The following is a 16,324-nucleotide window of genomic DNA, read 5'->3' as shown; positions in this document are numbered from 1 at the left end:
GCACGTTTCGGTAAGGCACAAGGCACAAGGCACAGCACGCACGTGGGCCGTGCTGGGCTTAGAATTTTAGGCACGCGGGCCTTAAAGCACGGCACGATTAGAGATGGGCCAAAACACGATACGCGAAAAAGTACGTAATAAGCACGGTTCATTGGTGGGCTAGCACGCGGCCCGTGAGCCATCAATAGCACGTGGGCCAAAATATATCTAAGTAAATTTTTTTTAACAAAAAGTAAATATAAAATGTTATGAAATTAAAGTAAAATATCTTGAAATTAAATATTTTAATATATTTTTTAGCATAGACTTTTAAAAATTAATTTAAATCATTAAATCTTAGTTTAAATAAATATTCTAATTTTTTATGTTTATAATTTATTAAATGAATAAGCAAATATCATGATTTTAATAAATAAAATTATAAATATCATAATTTTTATTTATGATATTTATTAAATGAATAATGTTATTTATGATATTTATTTTATTTATGATATTTATTTAATTATTTATTTATGTTTATAATTTATTAAATGAATAAGTAAATAACTAAATATCATGATTTTAATAAATAAAATTATAAATATCATAAATTTATAAATTATAAATAAAAAATAAATTTTTTTACAAAATTAATAATAAAATTTTTTTCATATGAAATTTTTTTCTTATTAATATTAAATCATAACTTAGTTAATATTTAATAGAGATACGTTTCATTTGTGAATGAAATATTTTTCATATTTATACACAAGAAAAAATTATGATAAATTAAAAATTACATTTTCATTAAATGAAGTTAAAGTACAATTATAATATTAGTAATTCAAATAAAATTAAGTGTAACTTGTTATTCGTCAATTGGTCGTAGTTCGCGTTTCGTAGTTGTAACTTGTAAGTTGTGACCTATGATTTGTTATATTAATATTCTGTAGTTATGACTTATTGTAATGATTATTCGAGGATTGTATTTTTAATTATAATTAATTATTATTATGATCTATGGAATTAAATTTATGTATTGCTGTGTTATGAATTATGATTGATTATTGTGAAATAAAATATATAGTTGTGAAATTGTGATAAACTAATAATAAAATGTTAATTGCTCTCTTAATAAAAATTAATATGATTATGATTATGAATAATAATAATATTATTATTATTATTATCATTATTATGTTGGTGGGCTTAAAAAAGCACGTCAGGCACATGGACTTTTTTAAGCACGCTAAAAAAAAAAAATTGGTGGGCTTTTTTTGGACACGGCACGAGCCCGCTCGTGCCGTGGGCCGTGCTGGGCTCAACTAGAGATGGCAAAAGTCCGGGTCGGGTCCGGGTTTGGGGTTGCCCGGGACCGACCCGGATGTCAAACTTAGCTACCCGGACCCGCACCGTGCCCGGAATTTTTCTATGCGGGCCGGGCACATGCCCGGCACTATCCGGGCACGGGTTTTTCCCGGATTTTCTCTACCCGGATTTGAGTGATGATGAATTCAAATGAGGTCAAAATCAAACTCTCATAATATATGTATGGCTTCGAAATTAACCATTTAACTTCCTCTTTTACAGAAATTCATCTTCCAAGTTTCCAGATGCAGAATACACCATATCCAAAGAAGCGACCCAAATGCAGGTTCTACAATTTTCCTTTACATTGACTACTAGAGCTGTTACTTAGACAAAAAAAGGTTCAATTTAAATTTGTTGGATTGCGGCATTCGTTGCAACCTCACAGCAGGTTATGCTTAAGTAGGGAGTTTTAAACAAAGGTTTGCCATATTCCTCTGAAGGTATAAAAGGTAAGGATTAAAAAAAGAAAAAAAGAAAAAAAAACAATCAACACCATTTGAATTTTCCGTAATGCGTTTGTACGATGAATTAGAAAAAATATTTCAACAGAAACAACTAGATTGAAATATTTCAGACTAACAGTAATGCTCTGTTTATACAAGGAAGGGAAAAGACTAACAGTAATGCTCTTTCTTATTATGTTCTGTGCAGGCATTAACAATGTAAACACTTCCAGCATCCAAGAAAATAATTAAGCATATATTGAAAGCAATTTCATCATTTGTTTTTTTGAAAAAACAGCCAAAAAAAAAATTACTTCGTGGGTCGTGGTTGTGGGTTGCAGGCTTGCAGCTGATATGGTGACAACTGAAAAAACAATGGAGTGAGAGTGTGAGACCAGCTATGGTGGCGGACGCTGTCGCGCGGTGGCTGCCGCTGAGAAGCTGACAACAATGAAGAGCTCTGACCGTTTGACAGACTGACGAGTGACGACTGTGCTTTGCGGTTCGTGGAGGGAGAGGCGCGGTCAACTGTCAATACTGCATCACCATCGGTGAAGGATGGGTGGTGGCTGAGGCTGACTGGCTGTTGGTGGAGAGACGGAGGGAGGAGGTGCCGATTTCGTGATTTAGGGTTGGCCGATTGGGTTTGGGGGAAATTGGGCAAAGGCAAATGGAATTTTTCTTTTTATATTTTCCTCTTTTTTTTTTTTACTTAATAAAAAAGCGGGCACGGGTCCGGGTTCCGGGTTCTTGGTGCTGTGACCGGACCCGTGCCCGTAAACACCCGGGCATTGAAAATCAATGCCCGGATCCGCATTTTTCATGCATCCGGTCCGGGTTTTACCCGGACCGGATGTGCCGGGTCCGGTCCGGATCCGGTCCGGGCGGGCTTTTCTGCCATCTCTAGGCTCAACTGAAAAAAAGGTAGTCATGGCACGGCACGACACGGCCCACCAATTTGGTGAGTCGTGCCGTGCCAGCCCACGAGCCCTTATGGGCTGACAGTTGATGGCCGGCACGGCCCATTGGCCATAGTTAGTCGGATCTATAGAGTAATATAATCATCACCAGCGAATCAGCGATTACACTTTCGTTTGCCAAAATAAGAATTAAAATTGTTTGGCCATCATTACTCATTGCCATTGAGCATCAATGAGTAGTGAGTCGAAGACACTACTGTTTGGTTGAGATGAAACTGTAGATGGTGGCATTGTCTTACAATTAATGTCGTTTAATGATGATTTATAAAGGCTGAAGAATTTTTAAACTTTTTTTAGTATAACAATATCTTAATATTTGAGGATATTTATATCATTGTGAAAACTTAACGATAAGAATTCGAACAACACTAAAGTTAGCTTCAATAGACATTAATTATTAAAAGCGTAGTAGAAGAATTATAAAACTAAAGATGATTCTAAATATGAAGACAACATATATTTTTGTCTATACCTATCTTTTAGTTCAGCTTAATCGTAAGGGTCATGCACACTCTACTGCTAAGTTAAACAATGCACGCCGTGATGGTACATTGGTCATTTCAGTAGATCAGTGGTGTTTGCGGTGGGGACCTATTTCAAACAAATGGATAAATGTAACCTTCTTTGAGAAAATACAGAAAAAAATGGATCAAAATGTTATTTGGAGTGAAAGCAGAGACACCGGCTAACGTCTCCTGAGATTCAAAACTATCAACGACAATTTTACTTTGGTAAAATCCATGCCGACTTTTTATTTATTTATTTATCTTTTTATCATTTTCAATGAATATCATATAATATAATTTTTTCTTTTCATTTTTCTGTTGAAGTCACAGGGTGGTGGTAAGTGGTAACACAATGTCCAAGTCGCTTCTCGTTGCTGGTTGAAGCACCAAGAAAAAAAGAAAAAAAATCAAAATCTCATTGAAAAGCAAAATTACTAAAACAAAGGAGAGAAGAGAGCAGTTTCTGTCTTTTTGATAGTATAGACGGGTATGGTAACTGCTCTACCAGACGATTGCTATCATGTTGATAACTGCTCTATCAGACGATTGCTATTATGTTGAAGCTTTGAAATTGAAACTGTTCTTTCATATGTCTTTGGTCCATTCTCCCTTACCCTGTTTGATACCTTTCGTATGCTCGAGGACTGTTTACTTGAACAAAGGAAACTTCTCAAGAGACCAACCCATCTTTTGTTTTGATCATTTGGGGCCAAAGAAGAGCAAATTGTGTATTTGTACTTTGTTTTTGTAATTTGAAGTGTATAAGAAGTTGGTTTTTTTTTTTTTTGTTCATTTGCAGGTTTGTTTTGGAGATGGGTTTGCTGTGAAATTTACAGAGATCTAAGGAGTTGAGAGAATAAAATGGAGCCACCCAAAGGGTTTTTGGCTTCGTTATGGAGCTTTATTTGCTTTCTGCCTTACTTCATTGGGCTTCTGCTTCTGGGCATCATTAAAGGTAATTTTTTTTTCAATTGTCAATTTTGTTCCTGGTTTGGTTCTATCTTGTTCTGGTAGTTGACCCTTCTTCCATTTTTTTACTCAATTTGCTTGTAGTTGCTTAGATTAGCTTCTTTATTTGTTTATTTATTTTGTAATTTCCTGCATCAAGGAAAATGATATTTTAAGAACATGAATTTGTTTATATGTTGATTGATTAATTTTGTAACATAAGCGTTTTTTTTTTTAAATTTTTGCGTGTATATAGCTATAATGCTTTTGTGAGTAGGTCATTCCTATAAATAAAACTGATGTACACTTGAGGTTGCCCCTACTGTAGCATGTCTTTTGTTAGACTTTCCTTAGTTGGCATTTGATTGAGGGAGCTTGTTACCTTACATAATTATGTAAGGTACATAACTCTTCCACAACCGTTTGATGAAAATCCAACGGCTTTATCAAACGGTTGTGGAAGAGTTAAGTACCTTAACTAAACCCTTGATTGAGATTATACAATAATTTCCGTGCTTAGCATGCAATAAAATCCACACATTGATGATGATGTTTTACGGTTTGAGTTTTAATTGGAGAGAGTAGAATAATCTCCGAGTATTTAGTTAATATATGTCTACATTTGGTAACTGTTCAAGAACCATTTAGTATAATGCATTGAGCTGCCAATTAAGAGATGTTCCCTTACTGTGGTTAATGTGCCAATCCTTAATCTACAATGTATTTTCAGGAATCATTTTCTGCCCTGTGATATGCCTTATGATGACAATTGGAAACTCGGCAATCATATTGGGGCTTTTGCCGGCTCATGTCTTATGGACTTACTATTGCATTCTCAGGTGGTTTCTTTGTCTCTTCCTTTTTTTTTTCCTTAACATTTTTTTTTTCCTTATAGTATTAGCTATTTTGTAGTAACATGTTCTCTTATTTTGTTAAATTTCCCTGACTAGCAGAGCCAAACAATTAGGACCAGTTCTGAAGCTTCTTACCTGCATATGCATACCAGTTTTCTTAATTTTGTGGCCAGTCGTTAGCATTGGTGCAAGCATCATAGGGGGAGCACTGTATGGCTTTCTTTCACCAATATTTGCCACTTTTGATGCTGTTGGAGAAGGGAAAACTAATGACATTTTCCACTGTTTTTACGTATGTCCTGGTCATCAAAATTTCTAATTATCTTTATATCTTTTTTGTGTTTTAGTTTGTCCTTTACTTATTAAAGTAAGGGATTCCTTGTGAAATTACTCTACAACATACGCACACGTATACGTACTCTGTTCTCTTACTTCTTTTCATTTTAGAGACTTTGGATCACTTCATTTGCAGGATGGGACTTGGAGCACGATTAAACACAGCTTCACTATTGTCAGAGATTTTAAAGATGTCTGTTTCCATTCCTACTTTTCACTTATGGATGATCTGCGACAGAAACAGGCTCCAGATGGAAAATATTATGAGATAAGGTGTGCTGTTTTCTTTTGCTGCTAAGAAATTCCTTTTTTAAGTCCATGTTGCTGCTATTATCCAATTCACGACAATCACTAGGACATCACTCGGTATAATTTTTCAGTTAACAGTGAGAATTAACCATCAAATCTGTTCATTTAGTACTTGTTATCCACTTTTGAATATCTCTTTTGCCTTTTAGATCGACCCTTTTCATTGACCGTGTTTCAGATTGCTCTATATTCCTGGTGCCATCATTGCTGGGGGGCTTGGTGTCCTGATTGATGTGCCAGTGATCTCAGTTGTTGCCCTATGCAAAAGCCCTTATATGCTCTTTAAGGGGTGGCATCGTTTGTTTCATGACCTTATAGGTCGAGAAGGGCCTTTCTTAGAGACTATATGTGTACCATTAGCTGGCCTTGCTATCATACTCTGGCCATTGGCTGTTGTTGGGGCAGTTTTGGGCTCCATGGTGACCAGTATCTTCCTTGGTGCTTATGCAGGGGTGGTTGTTTATCAGGTTCGAATCATTTGCCTGTTGGTTTCCTTGCCTTTTACAAAAGTCTTGCGTGAGCAGGCATACGGAAACCTTTTCAATGTGGCACTTGAAATGAGTCAATAACTTCATATACTAGAATGAATGATTATATCATTGTTTCATCTTTATATTTTTCCCATTTCTGTTTTGTTCAATGCCAACAATTTAAATTGATGAATTAACACTGCAGAATTTCATTGTCCAATGGCAATTGTATCCCTAAGAGAAATCTATAATTGATTATCATTTTCTTCAATGGATTGTAATTATGTTGTTCATAATTCAGTTCATCGTAACAGTGGAATTGATTGCAAGCTTATTCTAATTGCTGAGCATTTTTTGCCTTCTTGCATATGTTCCAAGTATATACTAAAACACATCGCTATTCATTTCAGACGATGAACTTAATCCATTGTTCAATTTGTTGTCGTATAATATCATTATGTCAGTTACCTTATTTGTGTAGCCTTTGTATTACAGGAATCCTCCCTTTGGTTCGGGCTTCGCTATATTATTGCAGCCTTGTCAATTTATGATGAATACAGCAATGACATACTTGACATGCCAGAAGGATCCTGCTTTCCTAGGTTCTGTTCCACACTCTAATATCTTATGGTTGTGATTGACACTCCTTTTCTTTTTTTGGCTTTTAGTAATTTTCTGAAATCAACAGGCCCCAGTATCGAAAGAAGGCAGATCTCTCGCGGACCAGTACTTTCTCAAGGCCTAGCTCTTTCAAAGATCCTCCCTCTCGCACCAGTTCACTTAGGAAGCCAATTGATTTGAAGCCACTTGAGGTATCTTGTGCCATTTTCCATTTTGCTTAAATGGAATGCTTATGATCAGAGAAAATGCGCATAATAATTTTGTGGATTCTAATACTGGTTTGACTTTACTTGTGTAACTTTATTTATGAAGGCTTCTATATTTAGCTCATAGGTTTTAGCTCATAGGTGTTGAAAAATGTTTTTCATGAATCATGTAGCTTCTTGAGCGCTTATTTAAGGAGTGTCAACGCCATGGCGAGATCTGGGTTTCTGAAGGACTAATAACAGCTAAAGACATTGAAGATGCCAAATCTAATTCTGGTAGCCAAGTGGTTAGTATAGGGTTGCCAGCATATTGTCTTCTCCAGGCACTCCTGCGCTCTGCAATGGCCAATTCTCCGGGAATATTGTTGAGTGAGTGAATACTTTTCTTTTCCTGTAGCCATGTCTTCTGACTTCTCTCGTGTGTGTATGGGTGAATGTCTTGAAGCAAGATACTTCTCCATGATCCTTCAAAGAGCAATTTAATTTTTTATTTTATAAAGTGTTGTCCCTCGGTCTTGAGAACATGTGGATATTCATTGTATTATCACCTTTGATGTAGGTGACAGCGTTACTGAGATAACTAGCTCAAACAGACCAAAGGACGTGTTCTTTGATTGGTTTTTTAACCCCTTCTTGATAATCAAGGAGCAGATAAAAGCAGAAAACTTAACAGAGGCAGAGGAGGACTACCTAAGCAAATTGGTACTATTTTGCGGCAATATTGGGAGGTTAAAGGATTTAAATGTCTCACCGCCGGAATCTGAGCGTAAACGAGCGGAACTTGGTGCATTAGCACGAAGGTAGCAGTGAAAAACATCTTACAAGATACCTTGTCTTTTCCTTTCTTTGGAGTTTTGTTAAGCTATGCTTCTCCATTTGACCCCCTTCATTTTTTTTCCCCTTTTTTGTACTGCAGGCTTCAAGGGATCACCAAATCTGTCTCAAGATATCCAACTTTCAGGCGGCAGTTTGATGATCTGGTAAAGACCCTCACAGAAGATCTTGCCAAGAAGAACGGTGGCAGTGAATCAACAAATGTGCCTAAGACAATGCAAAAATCAAATAGCGCATTGGCCCGGTTTCAGAAATCCTTTAAAAGATTAACAAACAGTAACAATGGACGTTATGAAGAGTCGCAATCACAATCAGATGCTTTAAGGGACTTAGAAATTTTGTGATTTGGAATGTCAAACAGTTAAGGCAAGCTCATCACATGCTGAATTTTACTGCTTGTAAGCTCGCACAAGGGAGAAGAAAGCATTTCTTAAGTAATTGCTTGTAGCTGGCCACTGGGGAGAGGAGAACGAAATTCATTTTTATAAAAAGCAGTCAACAGAGAATAAGGCTTTTCCCTGTGCAGAAAATTTAACAGTGAAATGTATATTGCTATTTGTTTTCTTCATAATTGTTGTATTTTACCATCTAAGAATGAAAGAGTAAAGAAAATGACAATGAGGCTTTCTGAAGGATCAGCTGTAATTTAGAAGCTGCAAATTGCAATAGGCTGCTGCATTCTGTATCCCAGCTTCATGTATATAATCCGTACATTACCCATATAGCTTATTTCTAACTCAACAACATGAGCTTACAAATAAATTACCATTTAATAATTGAATTGCATCTCTGTGGCCTGCCTCCTATTTCTCTTTTGACAACAAACCGTACTACGGAGCTATAAAATGGGTCCGGTTACTATATAGCCGGATCGAAGCCCAGAATCATGATGGGCCCATTATTCTAACAAATCGAAATGACGCTTTTTTCTTTTGACTATCATCAATTTGTTCACTGCACACCAACTGACTAAGTCAATGGCGGCAAGCATGACCCAAAAACTGTTAACCCCCACGATCTCCATTCCCCACCAAAATAACCAACTCTTTACCATCTCCTTATTTAAGCAATCCCACGCCTCCCAAAGAACACTCACTAAACTTGCACTTGATTCATCTTGCTGCACTGCCAATCAATTCAATATGGCTGCTACTACTAATGATTTCTCCAAAAACTCAGTCAACTTAACACTCCTCCTTTTGGCCATCATTATCTCTTCTATTCATCATCTCCCAGTTCACTCCTTGGAGTTCCAAGTTGGCGGCAACCGCGGATGGGTTGTCCCTCCAGCCAATGACAGCAAAATCTACAACGACTGGGCCTCAGAGAATAGATTCCAAGTTGGTGACACCATACGTGAGTCCCAAGCAACGCGTGAATTAACATACTTCATTCTTCTTGTATACTTTCCTTTTAGCTTTTGATCCATTGTACATGTTTGTGTGCAGGCTTCAAGTACAAGAAGGACTCAGTGATGGAGGTGACAGACAAGGAATACAAGAAGTGCAATTCCACGCACCCTATCTTCTTCTCCAACACAGGCAACACAGCGTTCAGGCTCGATCACCCGGGGCCTTTTTACTTCATCAGTGGAGCATCTGGCCACTGCGAGAAGGGTCAGCGAATGATCATCAAAGTCATGTACCACGAAGAGTCCTCCCCCAGTACTGGTGATGATCATGGCCACAAATCCTCTGCTTCTCCAGCCGCTGTCTTGGCTCTTGCAGTTTCTAAGTTGGCCATTGTTCAGTTTCTGCTGCTGCTTTGTACTACTGCTTCTTATCTCTACTAGATTGATTGTAATGTTGCTGTTTTTATTGTAAGTTTTTTGTTTTGGAAATTTCTTCACTTATTCTTTTTGCAGATGTTGGGTTCATTAGCTTTTAATATTTTCTTGTGGAATTTGCTTAATTGGAATGGCACAAATGTGATTGTCAGTTGTCACTTTCAGATTTTCATGATCTTTAGGATTCAATTTTGTTGACGCTTATTCGATATAATTAAATATAAGAGTTTAATTAAAATATTATCAACGAATCAATCATGCATCATTAACATGATAATTTATTTACCAAATACTAAAACTAGTAACCATCTAAATTTAGCACTTGATATTGATGACTGACTAACAAAAGTCACAAAAAAGGGCAGAGTTTAAACGCTCTTTATCCCCTAAAATGAAATTGGATTCTCTCTTAATTGTGTCTCAAACATGAATATGATTATTTTACAAGAATTCATTCATTAAATTTCATGGGTGGTTGAATTCTTTTAAAAATAAATCTATTAACTTTTCCTTGCAATTGCATTGCATATTCTCGTTCTCGTCGACGACAATAGCTTATTTGTAAATGGATCTTAACTTTAAACTTAGTTAGTTTTTTTTTTTTAAAAAAAAAAGCCCCATGAACCTCTTAATAAAATGTAACATTATGATCTATTTAATAGAAATTTATACTTGTTTAACAAAATTGTAAGTACAGAAAAAAAAATAATAAGAATGTAATTTAAAAGTGTTTCTATTCATTTTCATTCATGTTAGTGAGTTTCAAACCCAAACTCTTATAATCACTGAAAAAACTTATAAGTTGTATCAACACCTAATTATTTTCATCATCTAATTATTGGTGTACTTTCTTACGAGTACACAAATTAATTATATTTGAAATGTGACATATGACACAAATTAAGTATTTTGAAATGTGACATATGACGTACTCATCAATAAGTCTTATGTACGATGAATATTTTTTTATATATGTCACTTTTGATTATGCTACATGTGTTGATATGCAAAATTTTATCTCAATTTTGTGAGCATAAAACTATTTAATAGTATCATTATTTTTTTAAAAGAAAATATATTAGTAAACAAAATTTAAATTAATATTTTTTAGCTCCCTGTCTCTTTTAAGATTCAAATAAGGATTGTTAGTTAAATAAAATTACTTAAAGATCACTCTACCAGACGAGAAAAGAATGTGTCGATCAAATCAAGTTGTTTAATAAAGAGTTTTCAATAAATCTACTACATTCATAAAAATGGTAAGTAACAAAATGTGAAAAAAATCACGACTAATCAATCAAAATATTTGACTAGTTACCATATATAAATACATATTTTTTATTAAGCTACCATATATACTTAGAATACATTTATTAGTTACTTTTTTTTTTCTTTTTTAACTTCTCCCGTAGATATGGTATACAATTTGTGACCAATTTTCACATAAATCCAAAAAAAAAAAAAATTCTCAATTAAAATTATACATATGAAAATACAAGGAATTATTTTAATTTAAAATTTTAACATAAATTTTGAGTTATTAATCTTATGTAATCTAATAGTGGATATTAAAAATAAAATAATATTTAACAATGCGACTCACCATATGATTAATAATTTAAAATTTATGTTTAAAATTTGAAGTCCAAAATTTAAATTAAAATATCCTCACCCATAAAATTATAAAATAGTAAATAAATAAGAAAAAGTAATAATAAAAAATATAAGTTGTGTGTAAACGGAAGAGAGGGTGCTTCTCTTTTCTCTCAACACCTAATTAGGAGTTTTAAAGGAGAAGAAAAATGGTGGATGATGATGGGTGGGAGGACAATGCAGCGGGAACCTGGGCAGAAGAATCCTGCTGGTCACAGAAACGAGAACAAGAAGAAGAACTAAGTAAAGAGTTTGAGAAGAACGTAGCCTTGACTGAAGAAAGTTACAATCCTGATGGCAATGGTGACTCCCAAGGGACAAAACATGAGTACCCATCAAGGCCCTTTGCTGAAGATTGCCCGTTTTATCTTCGAACTGGCTACTGCAAGTTTGGTTTTTGTTGCAAGTTTAACCACCCTGTGAGAGGGGACTTTCAGGTACAATAATTTGTGCACGTGGGTTAAAGTGATTTTACTGTCAATGCTTTTCTTTTTCTTTCTCTTATTTTTATTTTTATTTTTTATTTTTTTAATGGGGGTGTTGTTTTGTAGGGTTTAAAGGAGAACGAAAGAGGAGGGTTTGTGGGGCAGCATCTGGGACAGATTCAGTGCAAGGTTTGGACTTTGCTTACAATACTTCATTTTGAAGTTTCTGTTTGCTAATTGTTTATTTTATTTTGATTAATTTGTTTTTGTGTTGATGTTGACTTGCATGTTGGGCCCTTTTGACTTTTTAATCTTCTGTTGAGTGGTTTGTGGTAATGATTTGATTAATCTTTGAGGAAAAAAAGAAAAAGGGTCTGAGGGAACTACTGGCCTGATATATCACATTGTGTGTGTGTGTGTGTGTGTGTTTTGGTGTATTTAGTGGGCTGTGATGTTAATGATTTAAGTCTACAGTTGCAGCTATATTTTTGTTTGTGTTGTAATTAATATATCATGTTATTACTTCACTCTCTTTTGCATGCCTTCCCCTGCATGTGCATGTATATATATTTTTAAAATCTTCTTTTGACTGCTAAAAGTTAGTAGTGAAGTACAAGCCGTTCTTCTCTTGTGCTATCAGTCTTAATTTTAATTGAACTAATTATTTCACATAGCCAGCTTCCTTTCGGATCTGCACTGCACTAGCTTATTTTCACATCACATAATTAATGCATATAAGAAGGAACTTTGGTTTTCTCCTATTTGTATAATTTATTCTATCAATGATATTAAATGAATAAAATATAACAAAAAGCTTTTCAAAGTGAGCAAAGCTTAGATAGTAAGTGTACTATTGTTAGACTGATTTAATTTGTTATTGTGATAAAGTGTTGTTTGTGCGAATGAAATAAATTTTTTACAGATCATGCAATTTTACCTGCAGTAATATGTTTCAAAACTTTTGCAGTTTTACCAAAGTACGGGAGGTTGCAAGCATGGAGAAGCATGTAGATTTAAACACTCCATAGAAAAGTCTGAGGTATCAAAATCGGTTTTGAATGCTTTTAATTTGCCAATAAAATTGGTAATATGTTTTTCTGTCTACTTTTTCAAATGCAGTAACATTGTGATTTAAGTAGTCATATGGGGGTGACTGCAAATTGGTCATCTTTTTTTTTTTCCTCATTTGTTGTTTCTTTCCATGGAGAGAAAGGTCAACCATTTCTTTCTCTCATTCTCTGTCTCACGCGCTCAGTCTGACATTCACACATGAATGCACATAAACATGTGCTACATGCACATGACTTTTGCTTTTCTTCAATGCTTATGCTTGACACTTTAATAAATCCTTCCCTTTTCTGGTGTAAACAAAATGAAGGAGAGCAAAGGTGAAGGCCTTATGGAGAAGACAGTGCAGATTCAATGCAAGGTGTGGACATTGTTCATAATCCGTCTGTATGCTCATATTATGGACATTGATAGATTTTTTATCGTAGAACTGGATTAATTATACTGAAATTTTAATTTGACACGAGTTACTGTCATTTATCGCATTCCTTCTGTTGACATGAAAAACCTTGCTGGCTTACTAAGATGCTTTTACCTAATAAGTGTGCAGTTGTTCTATTGATCTGATGAGTTAATGTGATAAAGTGTAACCTTTAAAAATTGAATAATTTTTTCACAAATCTTGTAGTTATACCTAAAGTATTATGTGTCAACACTTTTGCAGTTTTACCAAGGGACAGAAGGATGCAAGCATGGAGAAGCTTGTAGATTTAGCCACTCCATGGAGAAGTCTGAGGTAACAAATCCAGATTTTAATTCTTTTGGCTTGCCAATAAATTCTGCATGTATGTTTTTTCATCTAAAATTGATCAAATATTGCTACTTCCTATTGATGAATTTGTGGTCGTATTGGGATGACCGATTTCTTTCTTAATTTTCCTTTCTTTTTGTTTCCATGGAGAGAGATCACTTATTTCTTTCTCTCTGTCTGCCTCTCTCTCTATCACAAATGGAAGCACACGCATGCTTGCAAATGACTAATATCTTTTTATTTTATTTTTTTCTTTTCTTAAAAAATGTTTGGCACCTACTGTAACAGAACCCCCTTCCCTTTTCTGGTGTAAACGGAATGAAGGAGAGCAAAGGTGGAAGCCTTGTGGAGATGACAGGGCTTATTGGATGCAAGGTTTGGACACTCATTATATTCTATCTTTTTGCTGCAATAGTTATCCTTTTGTCTTCCCTATAAGGAGCACTTCTGTATTATTTGTATTCCGAGACAATTACAGTTCTGGTGATAACATATGATCTGAGAAGCCTGGTTAATTGACAATGATTTTGGATAAGAACCTGGAGAGGGAAAATAAAGATAACCATTGCCCTAGCTGATATATTTTTACTATGCAAAAAGAGTGGTTGAACTGAAGTAAAAAATATGATTCCATCATTTGATGGACGATCTGAATAGGAAATATTATTTTGAATGGGTTGTCCTAATGCAAAGTAAGTCCTTTTATATTATTAGCAAAGGATACTATAGCAGGTCGAGAAGTTAAAGGGGGAAGAAAACACAGGACAAGATAGTGTCAAAGTTTTCAAAGCATAGATCCTGACCTACAGTATTGGATAAACTAACAGTCATGCTGAGCAAGCATTGGAAATTGGGATTAGGTATCAATTGTCACGATGTTCCTTTAGTAAGTGATAAGTCAATAAGGCTTGCTGGGATAATATTATCTTTGATATCCTCCAAAAGATGATATAACTTTTGGTTCCACTAAACATCAAATGAATGTTGAGTCTATGATAATGGATTCTGTTGCGTCTAATGCAGTCATTTTGCAATTATTTTTTATTCCTTTTTAGTGTAATACTTTATGCCACGTTTGCAACTAATAACTGAGCCTTTGTTGTTACTGTTCTAGTATCACTTATCTGCTGGAGGGTGCAAGTATGGAAACACTTGTAAATTTAGTCACTCCAAAGAGAAGCCCCAGACATACATTAAAAAGTCTGAGAAAGCATCACCTGAGCTTAACTTTTTAGGTCTTCCAATCAGAGTGGTAATACCTTTATGTTTCACTTTTTTGCTTAGTGTTTATTTATTTATTTAGTTTAAACATTATATTCTGTAATCATTTATACTGGTGTAGATTACAAAATTGTCTTTTCATTTCAGCATGAGATAGAATGTCCTTTCTACATGCGCAATGGCTCTTGTGCATATGGAGTTGATTGCAGGTTTAATCATCCTGATCCTGTTGCTGATGAAGGATCTGATCATTTCAATGAGGCATCTAACCCAGCTTCAAGATCATGGTCTCCAAATATAATATCACGTAAAACCGTTCCCAACTTGGATAATCACTCATTTCATCCTCATTGGATGCTAAAATCCAAGTTTAATAGCCTTCAGGTAGCTTTGATCATGGTGCACTCACTCTTTTCATGTCGTTATTATTGTTTCCATACAGTTTTCTTTCCTGTAGAAATTTTTATCTCTAGTTTCTGCCATTAGTGCAACCATTTTCCTGTTAACTGTAATGTTGATTTGAGATCCATGGGAAGGTTGGTTGGTTATTCACTCAAAGATATCATACAATCTCTCCATGTCAGATTAGTTTACTTGTGCTTTGTGTTAAATCAAATGGAAGCACAGCGCTATGAAATAAATCTGAACCAACCGTCCCTCAGTGGTCTCGTTTCATGTGGGAGAGAATGGAGTTCCTGTCCAGGAGTTAATTGTCTTGAATTAGCCATTATGTCCTTCCCTCAGTGGTCTGGTATGGTGTGAAGTTGAGGTCATTTGGAAGATTAATGGGCCTTTTTGCACATATTGCAGCACTATACAACTAGTTCTAAAGTTATAGCTTATGGTGTGCTTTGAATTGTGAACAGAAGAGTGACAATTGATTCTTCTGTTGCCTAATCTGCATTTGTTATTAGTGCAACATGCTCGAATTCTCTCTCAGTCTCTGTCTGCATATGATGTGTATAGAGTAATTGTGTGTATGTACGACATGAGTAGTGGATTTGTGGGTCTGTTGGTGTTTATTTGTGCACATTGTATATTAACTGATTCTGCCTATCATATGGCTTGCTTAGGGATCCGTTTACCCACAGGCAAAAGCTGAGCTGGCTCTTTCAAGTCCTGCGCTTGGCAATCTAACAAAGACGGCAGATACCTCCACATATCATCAATTCAATGAATTTCCTGAGCGACCAGGTGAACCTCTATGTGATTACTTCATGAAAACTGGGAATTGTAAATACAGATCTGCTTGTAAGTTTCATCATCCCAAGAATGGAGATGGAAAATCACCTGTTTGTACTTGGTGACTGTGGCATGCTCAAGAGACTCCTATGTAAGTTCCATCATTTTGCTTATTGCTTTCTAGGTGTTGGAATCCTTTTTACGTTATAGCATGTGAAACATTGTCATCCTGAATTCCAATCTATCAATTGGGATGTTCATTTTGAGCATCCATAGATAGTCAGTCTATACAGTTTAAGGCATGGAATTTGGTATTTGGGCTTATGAATTGCAATCTAGTCTTAGTAGCAAATTTCATTCTCTGTGGATTGTTGTGCT

General features: G+C 35.3%; 3 protein-coding genes across 4 annotated transcripts; all 3 read left to right on the top strand.

The window, feature by feature from the left end:
* The first annotated feature begins 3,589 nt into the window (after positions 1-3,589).
* On the top strand, positions 3,590-8,492 carry LOC102623507 (uncharacterized membrane protein At3g27390). Of its 2 annotated transcripts, none has more exons than XM_052432454.1 (11): positions 3,590-3,769; positions 4,119-4,237; positions 4,961-5,069; positions 5,184-5,376; positions 5,557-5,693; positions 5,908-6,196; positions 6,695-6,801; positions 6,888-7,011; positions 7,200-7,395; positions 7,586-7,826; positions 7,943-8,492. In XM_052432454.1, the coding sequence occupies exons 2-11, from the start codon at positions 4,144-4,146 to the stop codon at positions 8,202-8,204; spliced, it is 1,752 nt and encodes a 583-aa protein (XP_052288414.1). In that variant the 5' UTR covers positions 3,590-3,769; positions 4,119-4,143; the 3' UTR covers positions 8,205-8,492. The 2 variants fall into 2 exon arrangements, with proteins under 2 accessions (XP_052288414.1, XP_006469939.1); XM_006469876.4 differs by having other exon boundaries at positions 4,082-4,237.
* Positions 8,493-8,706: 214 nt separating this feature from the next.
* On the top strand, positions 8,707-9,792 carry LOC102622515 (early nodulin-like protein 1). Its single transcript, XM_006470049.3, has 2 exons — positions 8,707-9,216; positions 9,309-9,792. The coding sequence occupies exons 1-2, from the start codon at positions 8,838-8,840 to the stop codon at positions 9,650-9,652; spliced, it is 723 nt and encodes a 240-aa protein (XP_006470112.2). The 5' UTR covers positions 8,707-8,837; the 3' UTR covers positions 9,653-9,792.
* Positions 9,793-11,378: 1,586 nt separating this feature from the next.
* LOC102623797 (zinc finger CCCH domain-containing protein 43-like) lies at positions 11,379-16,284 on the top strand. Its single transcript, XM_006469877.4, has 9 exons — positions 11,379-11,736; positions 11,851-11,913; positions 12,692-12,763; positions 13,103-13,153; positions 13,457-13,528; positions 13,832-13,918; positions 14,658-14,795; positions 14,912-15,148; positions 15,838-16,284. Exons 1-9 carry the CDS (start codon positions 11,449-11,451, stop codon positions 16,069-16,071), a joined length of 1,242 nt encoding a protein of 413 aa, XP_006469940.1. The 5' UTR covers positions 11,379-11,448; the 3' UTR covers positions 16,072-16,284.
* Positions 16,285-16,324: the final 40 nt, after the last annotated feature.

The sequence above is a fragment of the Citrus sinensis genome, chromosome 2 (assembly GCF_022201045.2).
Source record: "Citrus sinensis cultivar Valencia sweet orange chromosome 2, DVS_A1.0, whole genome shotgun sequence".
In the NCBI taxonomy this organism is placed as follows: Eukaryota; Viridiplantae; Streptophyta; class Magnoliopsida; order Sapindales; family Rutaceae; genus Citrus; species Citrus sinensis.
The sequence above is the reverse complement of the archived record's forward strand: the minus strand, read 5'-3'. Positions and strand labels throughout refer to the sequence as shown.